Source organism: Triticum urartu, chromosome 2 (genome assembly GCF_003073215.2).
Source record: "Triticum urartu cultivar G1812 chromosome 2, Tu2.1, whole genome shotgun sequence".
Taxonomy (NCBI): domain Eukaryota; kingdom Viridiplantae; phylum Streptophyta; class Magnoliopsida; order Poales; family Poaceae; genus Triticum; species Triticum urartu.
Genome location: NC_053023.1, coordinates 606,018,172 through 606,034,447, shown reverse-complemented (window position 1 = coordinate 606,034,447; position 16,276 = coordinate 606,018,172). Strand labels below are relative to the sequence as shown.

The 16,276-nt window shown below is 45.7% G+C and overlaps 1 protein-coding gene across 1 annotated transcript; it reads right to left on the bottom strand.

Annotated features, from left to right (window-relative positions):
* Window positions 1-2,512: 2,512 nt before the first annotated feature.
* On the bottom strand, window positions 2,513-4,521 carry LOC125539145 (transcription factor MYB4-like). The gene is made up of 3 exons (XM_048702514.1): window positions 4,234-4,521; window positions 3,958-4,087; window positions 2,513-3,406 (listed from the first exon to the last, which is right to left on the bottom strand). Exons 1-3 carry the CDS (start codon window positions 4,364-4,366, stop codon window positions 2,836-2,838), a joined length of 834 nt encoding a protein of 277 aa, XP_048558471.1. The 5' UTR covers window positions 4,367-4,521; the 3' UTR covers window positions 2,513-2,835.
* Between the last annotated feature and the right edge of the window lie 11,755 nt (window positions 4,522-16,276).

The window sequence follows — 16,276 nt, the reverse complement described above, 5'->3', positions numbered from 1 at the left end:
GTGAATTATATAAGACGCACAAGTACCTGAACCTTAACCTCAAGCACCCTAAACCTTAGCAAGTTAGCATTACAAAACCCACTTGCTTCTTTTCACAAGCTTCATTGCATCTTCTCTAACATGGATATATGAGTGAACACCGGTTGCAGGCCTGCATATGATACTTTAATTCCTGGCCTCTAATTAATTACTCCCTCCGTTCCGAATTACTTTTCCCTCCGTTCCATTTCTACGACGAGTAATTTGGAACGGAGGGAGTACCTTTCGAGGTCTTCTGTCTTGACTTGTTAACCTGATGACAGATATTCCTCCAAGATTTTGCTGGTGGAGTTGGTCCAATCAAGGTAGAAATTTGCACACCATACTTTTGACTTCAAAAAAAAGCCGAGATAACATAACCAAATCTCCATCACTATTCTTTCCCGCATGCGTTTACTCTAAACGCCGATCTTCGAGCACACCGCTGCCCTTCATAATCATGCACAAAAAAGCTTGTGAACCCTTTATGTCCACATAATAACATGGTTTAAGTTAACAAAGGCCAAACCTAGTTGTGGGTGGCAACTAGGAGGAGAAAAATATTTCATACTCATACTATATTGAGGCACAGAAAAGGCCTATGATTGAGGTCGTAGCAGCCACCACCTCCACTAGCACTGTGAGCAGTTGGGTGCTGTCTGCTGGAAATAGAATCTGGAAAGGTGGGATGAACCTCATCTATCCATCCATCCATCCACGGCCATTTCTTAATCTAAATTCTAATCGTCCTATTTACACAGATAATCAGGGGACGTAGCCGAGACCAGGTCGCTGGCTAGCAAAAGGACAATTGGTGATCTATACTGACGCCTATGCTGCTTTTCAGATTCCATCACGAGTGTGAATTTGCAAGGGGTTCGGGAGCAGGAAAATCATGCGCATCCGTTGAAGAAATTTGGTGGGTGCAATGAACCACGAGGGAGGAGAAGAGAAAACCGGCACAAAGGAGCACATGCGCAAAGAACAATTCCAAAATTCAACAGTTGCTGGCGGCGCTAGGGCTAGCATAGCTTGGCCGCACCTGATTGGGCCGCGGCGTATCGTCTTGCTTCAGCTGCAGAGTTTGATTGGCACTTAGAAAATTCAGAAATGGAATTATTGCAGTAACTCTGAAGCTTGTAGGAGTGGTATGTAAACCAAGTGACGGTTTCAGGCTTTGCAACCTCAGTCGCTTTGGGGGTACTTTGTTCCTGCTTTTCTGCAAGCTGATTACCATTTGGTCAGAGATTTTTCACCCCATGCGAGTTGGACTTCGTCGTCGCATTGGAAAAAACAAACTGGGAAAAGCACATCAGAATGCTGATCCAGTTTGTGATCCTGAAAATAAACAATATAAGAGCTGATCAAATTGCTGCGCGGGTCCATTATGCAACGTGTGATCAGTTCAATGGTTAAGATAGGAGATACGTCACGTTGATGCTTACGGGCACCATGAAGCATTTCGATCAGATAGTAGTATGTTTTCTGCACACAAATTTCTCGGTCTAGGGTACAGCTTCTTCTTTATGCCTTCAGAATGTTCTCGAGGCTTGCACGGAATAATGCTTTATGCCTTCCGAAAACCTGAACCTTTGACTTTGACAGCCGCACAAAAGTGTTCACAAGTCCATTTGGGAAAATCGGCATTTGCTTGCTACTATAACAGAGTAGAAACAAAAGCATAGTTTGCAGGATTTGTTCAAGGACAGAGTGTCGTGATGGCCATGAAACTGTCGGTGATGATGAGCAGTGTGTTGCTCTAGCCATATCGGACAGCTGAAAAGATAGGGTCCTCCAACGATACAGTATCTGAATTCCTCAGAGTGGTTGAATTGAATACTGTCTGCACAGCCTCAACATAATTGGCACTGGTCGGAATACAAAACTGCCATGCTACATAACTTTCACTAACATATCTGTGCGAAAAGCTGAATATTATACTGTTTGCAGGGCCTGAACATACATAATTGGCACAAGTTGGAATAGAAAACTGCCATGCCACGAAACTCTCACTAACATATTCGTGTGTGAATCTAGAAAAAATGCTGAGTACTAGAATACTGTTTGCACAGCCTGAAGAACATAATTGGCACAAGTTGGAATAGAAAACCGATATGCTAACGTTTTAGTAGTACTATATATAACTGTGCGTGAATCTGTATGGCACATGTTGTTCGTTTACTTTTTGCAGATCAAACAGAGGTGATACAGGATCCATGACAAGACGGCCAGATCTGTCCGTGTCATTATTTAGCTCTCGCCACTGGAGAAAAGGGAACTTTCCTCCGGGTTTTCCCAGTCCCAACGCATGTTTTTCAGGCTTGTTTTTCCTGGCGACAAGCGTGCACACACCGGAAAAGAACAGATAGCAGGACAAAAGCCCGTACTGATACATACACTGGTTTAATCCTCACACTTCTCCAAAACATCACATGATGTGATTCGGTAACTGAGCACACATGCAGTGAGGAATGATCGGTTTTGATCAGCCAAATGAGAAAAGCAGACTCCATTTCAGATAGTAATCTCCATGGTGGTACAGAAACTGATATTTGCACCCTGTGCGGAAGAACAGATAATCTCTAACTCAGAATGCATCGGTTCCGATCACTGATCTCTCATCTTTCTATACAGCAAGGTGAACAAACAAGATGGATCAAAGAAATCTACCGACCGGGCATGATCCGCGTTCTTGCTGGCTACTAATTTTCCTCCACGGTGCAGCGCACTCTTCTCTGTTAGCAATCCCTCCGGTGCAGCAAGGTGGCGCGGGTAGAGAGAAAAAAGAACGATCAATCAGGAGCCAAGTCTCCCTCCCTAAATCTGCGGTAAGTCTAGCGCGCCGTCGTTGTTGTCGTCGCCGCCGCCCTCCATGAACACCTTGAGCCAGTAGTCCATGTCGCCGTCGGCGGGCTTGCCGAACGCGTCGTGGGGCTCCATGCAGACGTCGTTGATGTCGTCCAGCGGCATGGACAGCGTCTCCGACCAGAAGCTCTCGTCGATCTGGAACTCCTCCGACTCCTCGGACGAGGTGAAGCACTCCTCCTTGACGGACGCCGAGGCGGAGGCGGAGCTGCCCGAGTTGCCGTGCTGCTCCGCCGCCGCCGAGGCCGTGGACGTGGACTCGGTGAGCGTGGACGAGACGGAGCGGTCGGGCGAGGACAGCACGGGCGCCGCCTTGGCGGTCAGCGCGTCGAGCTTCCTCATCTTGATCTTGCCCTCGCGCTTCCGCGCCGCCGCCGCCGGCTTCTTGCGCTTCTTGGCGGCGCTGGCCTCCTCGAGCTGCTCCTGCGCGCCGGGGTCGAGCCGCTTCTTGAGGTGGGTGTGCCACACGTTCTTGATCTCGTTGTCCGTCCTCCCCGGCAGCCGGGCGGCAATCGCGGACCATCTGCGCGCACGCAAGCAAACAACACACGGATCGAATCCAATCAGCGCACAGTCCAGACAGAGATGACAAGGCAAAGATGAATTCGTGTTCGTTTGTTTGTTTTAATCTGATGATGATCACGACGTGATCTGATTCCCCGACGGAGCCGCGACGCCGTCCGTAGTTTAATGCCAAAGTAGCCGTGGTGGCGGCACTGAAATCAAGAGGGCGCGGCTCGCCCGTGGCCGGAGCGGCCAAACAAGATGGAATCTTTCAAGATCTCGCGCATCACCGGCGCTGCAATTAGCCGTAAACAAATCCGCACTTGCGATTATTCTTTACTTCGGGTGGGGCCCGCGATGGATGGTAGTAACATAATGTATTTTTCTTTTGCCCCCGCGAAGAAAAGGGAAAAAAGGGGAATAATATATAATAATAATAATAAACCTCTCCTCTGTTTTGCGATTGAAGCAAGCAGCGGCAATGATTGCCCCCGTTTTAGCAGGAGGGGAACGGTGGAGATGTGATGGAGGAGGAGGAGGAGGAAGGAGGCGAGGAGGAGTGGTAGGCACCTGTTGCCGAGCAGCTGGTGCAGCTGGATGATTGACTGCTCCTCCTCGTCGGTGAAGTTGCCGCGCTTGATGTCCGGCCGCAGGTAGTTGATCCACCGGAGCCGGCAGCTCTTGCCGCACCGCAGCAGGCCTGCGAAACAGCACGGACAACGGAGGTCAGGGACGGATCTCGGTGCAGCCGCACGCCGCCGCGCGAGAGAGGGAGAGAGAAGACGGCGGAGATGCGTTTGTGAGGCGGAAGGACGGAGGGAGGGAGGGAGGGAGGGAGGGGCTCACCGGCTTGCTTGGGCAGCGCGCGCCAGTTGCCGTGGCCGTGGCTGTGGATGTGGGCGACCAGGATCTTGTCCTCCTCCGGCGTCCAGGGGCCCCTCTTGAGGCCCATCTTCTCGCAGCACGGAGCCCTCCCCATTACCGCCCCTCTCCCTCCCGAATTCGCGCGCGCGGAGGAGGCCGGATGCAGATGCGCTGTGTCTTTGACCTCCTTGGGGGAGAGAAGAGAAGACAAGAGAAGAGATGGGAGGGAGCACGGCTAGCCTGCCTGATGCCGCGGAGTAATGGCGGAGTCGCGGGGATGCCCCGGGTATTTATGCCCGGCGTGGGGGCGCTCTGCAGAAACGTTTTTCAGAGGGCCAATTCCGCAACTTCGCCGAAGGACCCAAACCCAAAGCCAAAGCCAAAGGTGGCTGCCATGCCAAATCGTTTCTCCCCCGTTTACTACTGTATTTTTCTATCTCTCTCTCTCTTTTGAGACAACGTTTGTACTGTATTTTTAAGAGATAGGAAGGTTGTGATGGTTCATCAATTATCTCCCCGGACAACGTGATGATGGCTTATCTATCGATTAAGGCATGTACAATGGTTGATAAAATAGTCTTATCTTAAGTTTTGCATGTAATTTAAAGATAACAAAGAAAAATGTCTACAATGGATCATCTCTTAGCCTTATCTTCAATAACTAGCAATTTCTAAAAATATGGTGAGACATATTGTGCTACGAGATCATTTCTTGTCTTATCTTAAATAAGAGAAGACAAGCCTTCTCTTATGAGTTCCCTCTCCTCCACCTCATCATTTATCCTACCTGGCATTTCTAAAATAACATCATTGTACATGCCCTTAGACAAGGCCGTGCTCGATCAGTACCGAGTATTTTCCTCCGCGGGTCACAAGATTTGAGTCCCTGCTAATGCTGGTGGTGGAAATCTGCAAGATTTTTTGAAAAAGATTTACTTGCTCCATGGATGGTCAAGATGGCGGAGGTACATATCGGTAAATCGGTTTCGTGATGCGGCGGATACGGTCATATTTAGTGGGGGATTTGACCGGTGGTAAATGCATATATAGTATATCGATCCTCAGGCGTGGATTATCATGTTGTTAGTAGTAGTAGTAGTACTCCTGATGGTGACTTCGTGAATCGCGAGGCATGACCGTACCATTACGAGGGTGTAACAGAGGATGATCTCTCACGCGTTGACTGTTGTTGGCTCCTCACCACTATGTGTGTCGAGCACACTAGCAGTTGTAGTGCTACGCATCTTGCGCAGGTGTGGTATAAAAGTACTTCATTCGTTTCAAAATAGATGATCTAACTTTGTACTAACTTTAATATAAAGTTGAATCATTTGTTTTGAAACAGAGCAGGTAAAAGTAGAAGTCTCATTTCACCCGCAAAAAAGTACACATGTTTTTTGTGTTTGAATGAAATACACATGGTTCTTTCACTGCAATGGTGTGTCAAACATGATATATGCGCGTGTATGCATAGGCATGGGCATGTGTGCATGTTTTATGCGCAAATTTTACATTGGCCCAAGGTAACTGTGATAAACTTCATTTTTCAAGTATAATGTGTTTTTATTTGTTGACAACAATGGAAACACAAAACCCCTATTGTTGCATCCTTATCTTGAAGACGAGATCACCTTCACGGGAATCATCCTTTGCATCAAAAGGGGGTCGCTAAGAAGAAAAATTATCCTCCTCCTGATTTGTCGGTAATTTTAGTAAACCATTTACTAGCAAAGTACGCGTGCGCTCGTACAGATTTACGCATTTGCAGAAGATATTCAAAAACTGGATATACGTGCGCTTTTAAGTTGTCCGTGCACAACTTTCATGCGATGAGGGCATATATGCATATCATTAGCAACTAAGATTTGGCATTCCGGGGATGATGTAAATATGGCAGTATTAATGACTATGATTCATAAAGATAGGACAATCACTTGATTACTAATTTGAAAACCATAGAAATGATATAGTATAATTAAAAAAATACTTGCTAATTCAGCACAAATGTTATCACTTCTAACATGTGGAGAGGAAACATTGGGAGCAAAAGCTTCCAGTTAGAACTTATAACTACAGGGAGGATCAAATTGAAACAAAGTTCAATTATTTCTAGAACATACATTGTAGACTAATATGAGAATTTGCATGCTTTTGTTTCATCACTTCACCATTATCTATATAGATAGGAGATCTGAACCTATACCATACTCGTGTTGAATGTACTGCAAGTGTCTTGTGCTCAGACTACCATAACCTGCCATTGGGTCGGCAGAGACCTAGGCTGACATCTCGACGTTGGATTTCTCATTGGATTCTTAGATGTTGATGAGATTGAAATAGCAATGCATTATCATCGAAGTGACATCTTTGATATTATGAATTTTGTCCTTGGTCCTTGTTATCACCTCGTTCCACCTGGTTCTCAACACTAAGTGTGGAGATGGACAAGAAGGTGACAGCATGTCTACATAAGGAAATCAAGGTGGATGACATGTTGTGACATCTAGACTACAATGGTAGATTAGATGGGAAAGTTAATGGGAGGTTAGGAACTGCAACGCGACAAGATGAGAAATAGACTTGGAGACAAGACGAGGCGAGATTCCAGAAAACATGGTTGGTTGTTTCTGACAATTCTCACATGTTTGGCTGAAACTGTCTTTTAATAGCGATGATTTATTAGGGTTACTAACGTTTGGAGTTCTCTAGCTAAATTGAAAGACACATATTTTTGACTGAGCGGCAAGCAAGGATGACCTTGACACGGTTCATTGACGTTGTAAGATTCACAATTAATATATCAATTAAGTGAATATGTATGTGATACTAAATGATAAAAATTGCATATACATATTGGATACACGAGCTAGGTGGGCCAACATTAACTTCCTATCATAGGATACTCTCGATCCAGCTTGACAAATAACGGCCCTGGAGTAAATTCATATATGCCCAATGTGGACACATACAACTCCATACCGCTAACCCTCCCAACCCTATTGTGCATTGTAGCCCTTCATTGAGCTCTCATGCGCAGATATGAGAAAGTCAAGGGAACCATGCAATCACGTGTGTGTCGCATAGATGTTAGTGCATGAGAACTCACCTTGCTGCCTTTGCTCTTTTGTTATCCTGTAACCGTGGACTCAGTTCAATGACTATTATTCTAGGGATGCAGTGTGCTACTTGTGAGTTGCGTTAGAATTTTCTCGAAGAGGATAGGATGACGTAGTACAGTAGAGATAAGTATTTCCCTCAGTTAAGAACCAAGGTTATCAATCCAGTAGGAGAACCACGCAAGACCTCATGAATAACACCTACACACAAAAGAACAAATACTTGCACCCAACACGATCAAGGGGGTTGTCAGTCCCCTCGGCGGTTAATTGCAAGGATCAAGTCTGCTGGTGATAGATAGATAAACAAAAACACAAAATAAAAGAACGTTAAATAAATTGCAGCAAGGTATTTTTGGATTTTAATATATGATAAATGTAGATCCAGGGGCCATAGTTTTCACTAGAGGCTTCTCTCTTGAACAAAAAGCATATGGTGCATAAATAAATTACCGTTGGGCAATTGATAGAAAAGTGCATGGTTATGACGATATCTAAGACAATGACATATATATAGGCATCAGGTTCGAGACAAGTAAATCGACTCCTGCCTGCATCTACTACTATTACTCCACACACTGACCGCTATCCAGCATGCATCTAGAGTATTAAGTTCATAAAGAACGGAGTAACGCCTTAAGCAAGATGACATGATGTAGACAAAGTAAATCCAACCAATATGAACAAACCTCATAGTTTTATCCTTAATGGAAACAATAAAAATACATGTCAGGTCCCCTTCTGTCACCGGGTTTGAGCACTGCAAGATTGAACCCATTACAAAGCACCTCTCCTGTTGAAAGATAAATCAATCTAGTTGGCCAAACTTAAGGTTAGATCAAAGAGAAATACAAAGCTATAATAATCATGTATATAAGAATTCAGAAAATACACAAATAATATTCATGGATAATCTGATCATAAACCCACAATTCATCGGATACCAATAAACACACCGCAAAAGAAGATTACACCGAATATATCTCCAAGAACATCGAGGAGAACATTGTATTGAAGATCAAAGAGAGAGAAGAAGCCATCTAGCTACTAGCTATGGACACGTAGGTCTATGGTAAACTACTCACACATCATCGGAAGGGCAGCAAGGTTGATGTAGAGGGCCTCCGTGATCAATTCCCCCTTCGGCATAGTACTGGAAAATGCCTCCAGATGGGCTCTCTAAAGAACAGAAACTCGCGGGGCCGGAAAAAGTGTTTTTGGGTGGCTCTCTGATGTATTGGGAATATTTGAGAATTTATAAAGGTGGAATTAGGTTAAGAGGTGCCACGAGGGGGCCACAAGGCACCAAGGCGCGCCTACCCCCTGGGGCGTGCCTCCCGAGCTCGCTCCCTTGTGACTCTTCAGGTCTTCTACGAACTTCAAGGGTCCCTTCTATTCCATAAAAAATGGTCAAAAAGTTCCGTAGCATTTGGACTCCATTTTGTAACACCCCGGATGTAACTTTCCAATTTGTACTCCAACTCTTGCCGTTTCCGGCGTTAAGTTATATTTATTTTCTCGGGTTCGGGTTTTTGTCTCCGTGTGTTGTTGTCGTTGTCATGCATCTCATATCATGTCATCATGTGCATTGCATTTGCATACGTGTTTGTCTCATGCATTCGAGCATTTTCCCCGTTGTTCGTTTTGCATTCCGGCGCTTTGTTCTCCTCCGGTGGTCATTTCTAGCTTTCTTTCGTGTGTGGGGATTAAACATTTTCTGATTGGACCGAGACTTGCCAAGCGGCCTTGGTTTACTACCGGTAGACCGCCTGTCAAGTTTCGTATCATTTGGACTTCGTTTGATACTCCAACGGTTAACCGAGGGACCAAAAAGGCCTCGTGTGTGTTGCAGCCCAACACCCCTTCAATTTGGCCCAAAACCCACCTAACTCTGCTCCATCATCTAGAGCGTTCGATCACGATCGCGTGGCCGAAAACCGCACCTCATTTGGACTCTCCTAGCTCCTCCTATGCCTATTTAAAGGCCCCCCGATTTTCCGATCTCCTCCTACCTCCGAAACCCTAAAAATCATCTCCGCGCGCCGGACATTGTCCGACCCGGCCGGACATAGCCGCCGCCCCACTCCGAAGCCGCCACGTGGCGCCCGCCGCCTGCCACCGCGCCGGCTCGGGAGGCCCGCAGCCGGCCCCCAAGGCCCGAAGCCACCGCGCCGCCGCTCGAAGCCCCGCGCCTCCTCTGCCCGCGCGCCGCCCGGGAGCCTCGCCGCCGCCGCGCGCCATCGCCGCTGCCACCACGCGCCATCGCCGGCGCCGCCGCATCCATGCGCCGCCGCCGCCGCGGCTCCACCGCCCGCCAACGCCGCCCTCCGCCGCCGTCTCGCCGTCCTCTCCCTCCTCCGACCATCTCCCCCTCGGCTCCAGCCTTCTCCGGCAAGTCCGGCGACGAAGCCGGCCAACATAGGGAACCGCGCCACCGCTATAGTGCTCGGGCTGGATCTAGATCCGGAGTGACTCGGGTTGACTTTTTTGCCCAAACCCTAGCTCATGTGCTCATCTTCATCATGTCGTATCTCCTCATCCATAGCTCCGTTTTTGGCATATAGCTTATCAAAATGTTCATCTCAGAGAGTACATCATTTCATTCTATTGCATCATTTTCATTTGAGCTCATCTTGATGCCCGAAATGCTGTTAGAAGAGGGCTACTTGAGTTAATTGTCAGATCTGCTACTCCATTTAGGTTTTTGTCATTTTTGCCATGATTAATGTGTGCATGCTATGCCCATGAGTTCTACATATGTTTTGTTAAGGGTTTTGTCATCTTTCCAGAGGTGCAACCCATGTATTTTTGTGATGTGTGTGGTGACTAGTGCAAGCTTGCAAAGTGGTGCACTTGCTAATTCTGTTTTCAGGGACTTAGCAATTCCACTAAGTCCTTGATCTGTTTATCTCATGTTGCCATATGTTCATGTTGTTTCCTAGTGATCCGTGCCTTTTTTTAGGATGATCAGTAAGGATGTCTTGTTAATATTGTAGTTCTCTATCCATCCATGTCTTTGTTTGCAATTATGGAGCACCCTAGCTTGAGTCAATCGAGCTTTACTTTTGCTACTTTGTGAATCTGGGCAGATTGTCAACTTGTTTGTAATTTTGCCGATGATGTTGTAGTTGATCCGTGCATGCTATGCTATTGTTCTTGCCATGTCTAGCTTGAATTTTGTGCCTTATTTATGGGTGTATGCTTGTCTTGCCATGACTTGCACCATAGTGAGTGCATCGAGCTCGTAAACATGCCTACTTGAGTTATGTTTCAGCATGCTCCAGTTTTCACTAAGTCTGTGATCTGATTATGCTTTTGCTATGTTCACGTGCTTGCAATTGTATTTTCTGATCCCTTTTGGCTCAAGGTCACTAAGGGACTTTTGTTAAGCTCTTTGAGTAGCTCCATGCCATGCTTTACTTTGCCATGTTCAGATCCTGTAGCATGTAGTTTTATGGCTCCGAAGAGGGCTACCTGATCTGAAATTCCAGACAAGTGTTAATTTCACTAAGTCTGAAATCTGTTTGCCATATGCATTTTTGCCATGCTTGTTTGAACCTGTTAATGGATGAATTGGCCGTAGCTCAGTGCTAGACTTTTGTTAAGCATCTTGAATGCATCCCTGCCATGTATTTTGTTGTCATGTTTGGTTGCTGTAGCATGTTCATCTCATTGCATTTAGTTGGCTACTTGCTGTAAATCGTAGACCGGTGCCATATTTGAATCGCGTGCCATTTCCAAACCGTAACTCCGATTCCGGCGTTCTTTATATCGTTTTCAAGCGATTTCATCTCATCTTTCCAGTGGCACACTTGGATTTCTAAGTTGAGGCCAGGTTCTTGCATTTCCTGTCATATCTTGCATTTTGCATCCCGCATCGCATCCCGCATAGCATATCATCTTTGCATTGTATTGCTTGATCCTTGCACGTGGTTGATTGTATCCTTATTGCTTGTTTGTCTTGTTTGGGTAGAGCCGGGAGACGAGTTCGCTAACGAGGAGCCCGTTGAGTTTGCTTTCGAGGATCCAGTCAACTCTGACAACTGTGCAGGCAAGATGATCATACCCTCGAAATCACTACTATCTTTGCTATGCTAGTTTGATCGCTCTTTTGCTATGCCATTGCTATGATGCCTACCACTTGATTTCAAGCCTCCCAAATTTCCATGTCAAACCTCTAACCCACCATTGTCCTAGCAAACCGTTGATTGGCTATGTTACCGCTTTGCTCAGCCCCTCTTATAGCGTTGTTAGTTGCAGGTGAAGATTGGAGGCCGTTCCTTGTTGGAACATTTATTTACTTGTTGTGATATCATTATACTGCTATGTTATCTTAATGCATCTATATACTTGGTAAAGGGTGGAAGGCTCAGCCTCTCGCCTAGTGTTTTGTTCCACTCTTGCTGCCCTAGTTTCCGTCATATCGGTGTTATGTTCCCGGATTTTGCGTTCCTTACGCGGTTGGGTTATAATGGGAACCCCTTGATATTTCGCCTTGATTAAAGCTTTTCCAGCAATGCCCAACCTTGGTTTTACCATTCGCCACCTAGCCTCTTTTTCCCTTGGGTTTCCGGAGCCCGAGGGTCATCTTATTTTAAACCCCCCTGGGCCAGTGCTCCTCTAAGTGTTGGTCCAAACTAGAGTCCTGTGCAGTGCCCCCTCGGGGAAACTCAAGGTTTGGTTTTATTTGTATGGAGCGCTCATTTGAGTGTGCCCTGAGAAAGAGATATGTGCAGCTCCTATCGGGATTTGTCGGCATATTTGGGCGGTGTTGCTGGTCTTGTTTTAACCTGTCGAAGTGTCTTGAATTACCGAGATACCGAGTCTGATCGGAACGTCTTGGGAGGAGGTCTATTCCTTCGTTGACCGTGAGAGCTTGTCATGGGCTAAGTTGGGACTCCCCTGTAGGGATTTGAACTTTCGAAAGCCGTGCCCGCGGTTATGGGCAGATGGGAATTTGTTAATGTCCGGTTGTAGATAACTTGAACCTTAATTATTTAAAATGAATCAACTGAGTGTGTTACCGTGATGGCCTCTTCTCGGCGGAGTCCGGGAAGTGGACACGGTGTTGGAGTAATGTTTGCGCAGGTTGCTCTTTAGTTTCTCGCTCGCGCTTTGCCTCCTCTTCTCGCTCTCTTTTGCGAATAAGTTAGCCACCATATTTGCTAGTCGCGTGCTGCAGCTCCACATATTTACCTTGCCATACCTATAAGTTTAAATAGTCTTGATCGCGAGGGTGCGAGATTGCTGAGTCCCTATGGCTCACAGATTACTGTTACACCAAATGCAGGGCCTGATGATTCCGCTCCAGGAGACACGTATGAGCTCAAGTGGGAGTTCGACGAAGACTCTCAACGTTACTTGTTTCCTTTCCCGATGATCAGTAGTGGTGCCCAGTTGGGGGTGAACGAGACCGTTGTCGCATGTTGGGTTATCTTTTATTTTGGCGCCGTAGTCGGGCCATGAGTGTTTGGATGATGTAATGTTATTTATGTACTTGATTGACGTAGCGAGTGTAAGCCAACTATGTTATCTCCCCTTTATTATTCATATTACATGGGATGTTGTGAAGATTGCCTAACTTGCGACATATGCCTTCAATGCGATTATGCCTCTAAGTCGTGCCTCGACACGTGGGAGATATAGTCGCATCGAGGGTGTTACACATTTAGTACTAATTTTCTTAAAATCTAAAAACAAGAAAAAAAACAACCACGGGAAATGGGCACTAGGTTAATAGGTTGGTCCCAAAAAATGACATATAAATGCATATAATTGCATATAAAACATCCAAGATTGATACTATAATATCATGGAACAATAAAAAATTATAGATACATTGGAGACGTATCACGGTGGCACATAACCATGGTGTAGATCCTTCAGGAGAAGAAGTGGTATCACGGTAGCAAGGCCTGACGAAAGTTCAACAAGAATTGGAATTTGTGACCCCGCTCTCGAGATCGTGATTAGGGTTTCATAGGTTGGGAAACATAACAGTTGTGACACCTAGGGTTGGTATGATGTTTGACTCTCATGTCGAAGCTTATGAATCCGGGCCTAAGAGATTCAGACTTACAACCTCCCACATAGATTGAGATTATAAGAGAATCAGATGAACATGCATGAGACTTCCACGAGAGATGCATGTGCTTACATGATACAATAAAGATCATCGTAGAACAAATTACCCTTGAAGCTCACACCTATAATTAAAACTGCCCCCGTGGATTAAATGTTGGAATTGATCTGATGGTTTTAAGAACCAAGAGAGAGAAACAGGCGAGACAAAGTCTCATCTCCTCATGTTTGTGCATTGATGGGGTGTGCACAAACCCATGATTGGTTGTGGTCCATGTCCCCTAAGCACCGAATATAAAAGAGGAGGTAATGTCCCTTGCGAGAAATTTACACGTACGGGCTAACCCTAAACTCCTAACTAACGACCCTAAAAGTGTGCTAGAGGGGATCGGAAAGCCACTACCATCGTCATCCACCATACGGTAGTGCCAGCAGCGCTGCTGCTGCTACCAACTACATCATGTTGCTCCTGCCCATTGCCCGACCATCTACCTATTGCTGGCGACCGTAAGGTGCAACCATGAGGTACACAAAGTCTGAATTGAATGGGAATGAGACTTCATCGAGCACCTGTAAGTTCTCATGCTTTTCGCACATGTATTGGTGTTTTAATCTAGAGAAGCGGATCCTAATTATGTTAAGCCCAAAGTTAAATCTAACATTAAGAACTGTGCCTAAAACAAACCACATAAACATATCCATCATTGCATTTGGGACATCTGATTTGGGGGAGTAAAGGGAGATCGTTCCCTAGAAGGGCTAAAAGGGTAGAGGGACTTGATTGTGACATTTATGATACATGAGGGGAGATGGATGAGAGGGGTGAAAACAAAGCGAGAGGGTGTATGAGAGTAGAGGAGATGTTGGGTGGAGATGGGTGATACATCTACAACCTATCTATAATTTATGAAATATTCATGCTATTATATTATCCATCTTAGATGTTTTATATGCATTTATATGCTATTTTATATGATTTTTGGGACTAACCTATTAACCTAGAGCCTAGTGCCAGTTTCTGTTTTTCCTTGTTTTTGAGTTTTACAGAAAAGGAATACCAAACGGAGTCCAATTGACGTGCCAATTTTGACGATTTTTTATGGACCAAAAGAAGCCCCTGGAGTAAAAGAGTTGGGCCAGAATAGTCCCTGGTTGTCCACGACGGTGGGGGGCGCGCCCTACCCCCCTAGGCGTGGGCCCCTATCTCGTGGAAGATTCGGAGACCCCCTGACGTGAAACCGACGCCAAAAATTCCTATAAATATAGAAACCCCCAAAAAATAACCTAGATCGGAAGTTCCGCTGCCGCAAGCCTCTGTAGCCACGAGAAATCAATCTAGGCCCTCTCTAGCACCCTGCCGGAGGGGGGCATCATCACCGGAGGCTATGGAGGAGGATCCCGGAGGGGCCATCATCACCATGAAGGCTAAGGACCAGAGGGAGAACCTCTCCCCATCTAGGGGGGAGGCCATGGAGGAGGTAGCACAAGGGGGAGAACCTCTCCTCCTCTCTCTCGGTGGTGCCGGAGTGCCATAGGGAGGGCAATCATCGCCACAGTGATCGTCTTCATCAACATCACCATCCTCATCTCTTTTACGCGGTCCACTCTCCCGTACCCCGCTGTAATCCCTACTTGAACATGGTGCTTTATGCCACATATTATGATCCAATGATGTGTTGCCATCCTATGATGTTTTGAGTAGATATCCTTTGTCTTTGGGTTGATTGATGATCTAGATTGGTATGAGTTGTATGTTTTTTTTGGTGCTGCCCTATTGTGCCCTCCGTGTCGCGCAAGCATGAGGGATTCCCGCTATAGGGTGTTGCAATACGTTCATGATTCACTTATAGTGGGTTGCTTGAGTGACAGAAGCATAAACACGAGTAAGGGGGTTGTTGCGTATGGGATAAAGGGGACTTGATGCTTTAATGCTATGGTTGGGTTTTACCTTAATGATCTTTAGTAGTTGCGGATGCTTGCTAGAGTTCCAATCATAAGTGCATATGATCCAAGAAGAGAAAGTATGTTAGCTTATGACTCTCCCTCATATGAAATTGCAATGACGACTATCGGTCTTGTTAACAATTGCCTAGGACAATTCCGCACACCGACCCATCATTATTCCACACTTGGTATTTATAATATTTAGTAATATATTGTAACTTTATGATAACATCACCTACTTTTATATTTTAGCTCTCTGATATCATGCAAAGTTATCCTCTTCATACCCACAATGTAGTTTTATTTCCCATTTCTAGTTGGAAGCAAACTTTCGGTGTACGTAGAGTCGTATCAGTGGCATATAGGACTTGAGAGAATATCAATCTTACCTTTAGCTCCTTGTGGGTTAGACACTCCATACTTATCACTTCCACCTTTGGGAATTGCTACGATGATTCCCGGCACTTGGGGATTATCAATGGGGTGCGAAAAAATGCACATGGGGTGAGCAGAGTGTCGTTGGCTAACTAATCAATAAAACTGGGATGGGTGTTCTGTTTTCCAATCGTGTGGGCCCACTACATTAACTGTCGTGTACCATACAATCCTAAATACTAACATTCTAAGAAGTTGGCCCAAGTTATACACGTCTTACAGTACCGATACACCACCAATCATAGAGAAACAAGTGTTCAGATTCCATCCTCGCTTCGAACCATGTCCCAAACCACATTTTCACAAAATATGCTCCCTTCTTTCTTATTCTCCTTCCATGCATTTTCCATTGCTCTCGATATTCTCTTCCAATCCTCCTCTTATGTGATAACTACCGCCCTAGTTGGCCGAACGAAATATGCCCTAGAGGCAATAATAAAGTTGTTATT

Coding starts and splice junctions, on each gene's coding strand:
- LOC125539145 (XM_048702514.1), bottom strand. CDS start 4,366: ATGGGGAGGGCTCCGTGCTGCGAGAAGATGGGCCTCAAGAGGGGCCCC. Junction 4,088..4,233: donor CGCGCTGCCCAAGCAAGCCG/GTGAGCCCCTCC, acceptor GCTGTTTCGCAG/GCCTGCTGCGGTGCGGCAAG. Junction 3,407..3,957: donor CACCAGCTGCTCGGCAACAG/GTGCCTACCACT, acceptor GCGTGCGCGCAG/ATGGTCCGCGATTGCCGCCC.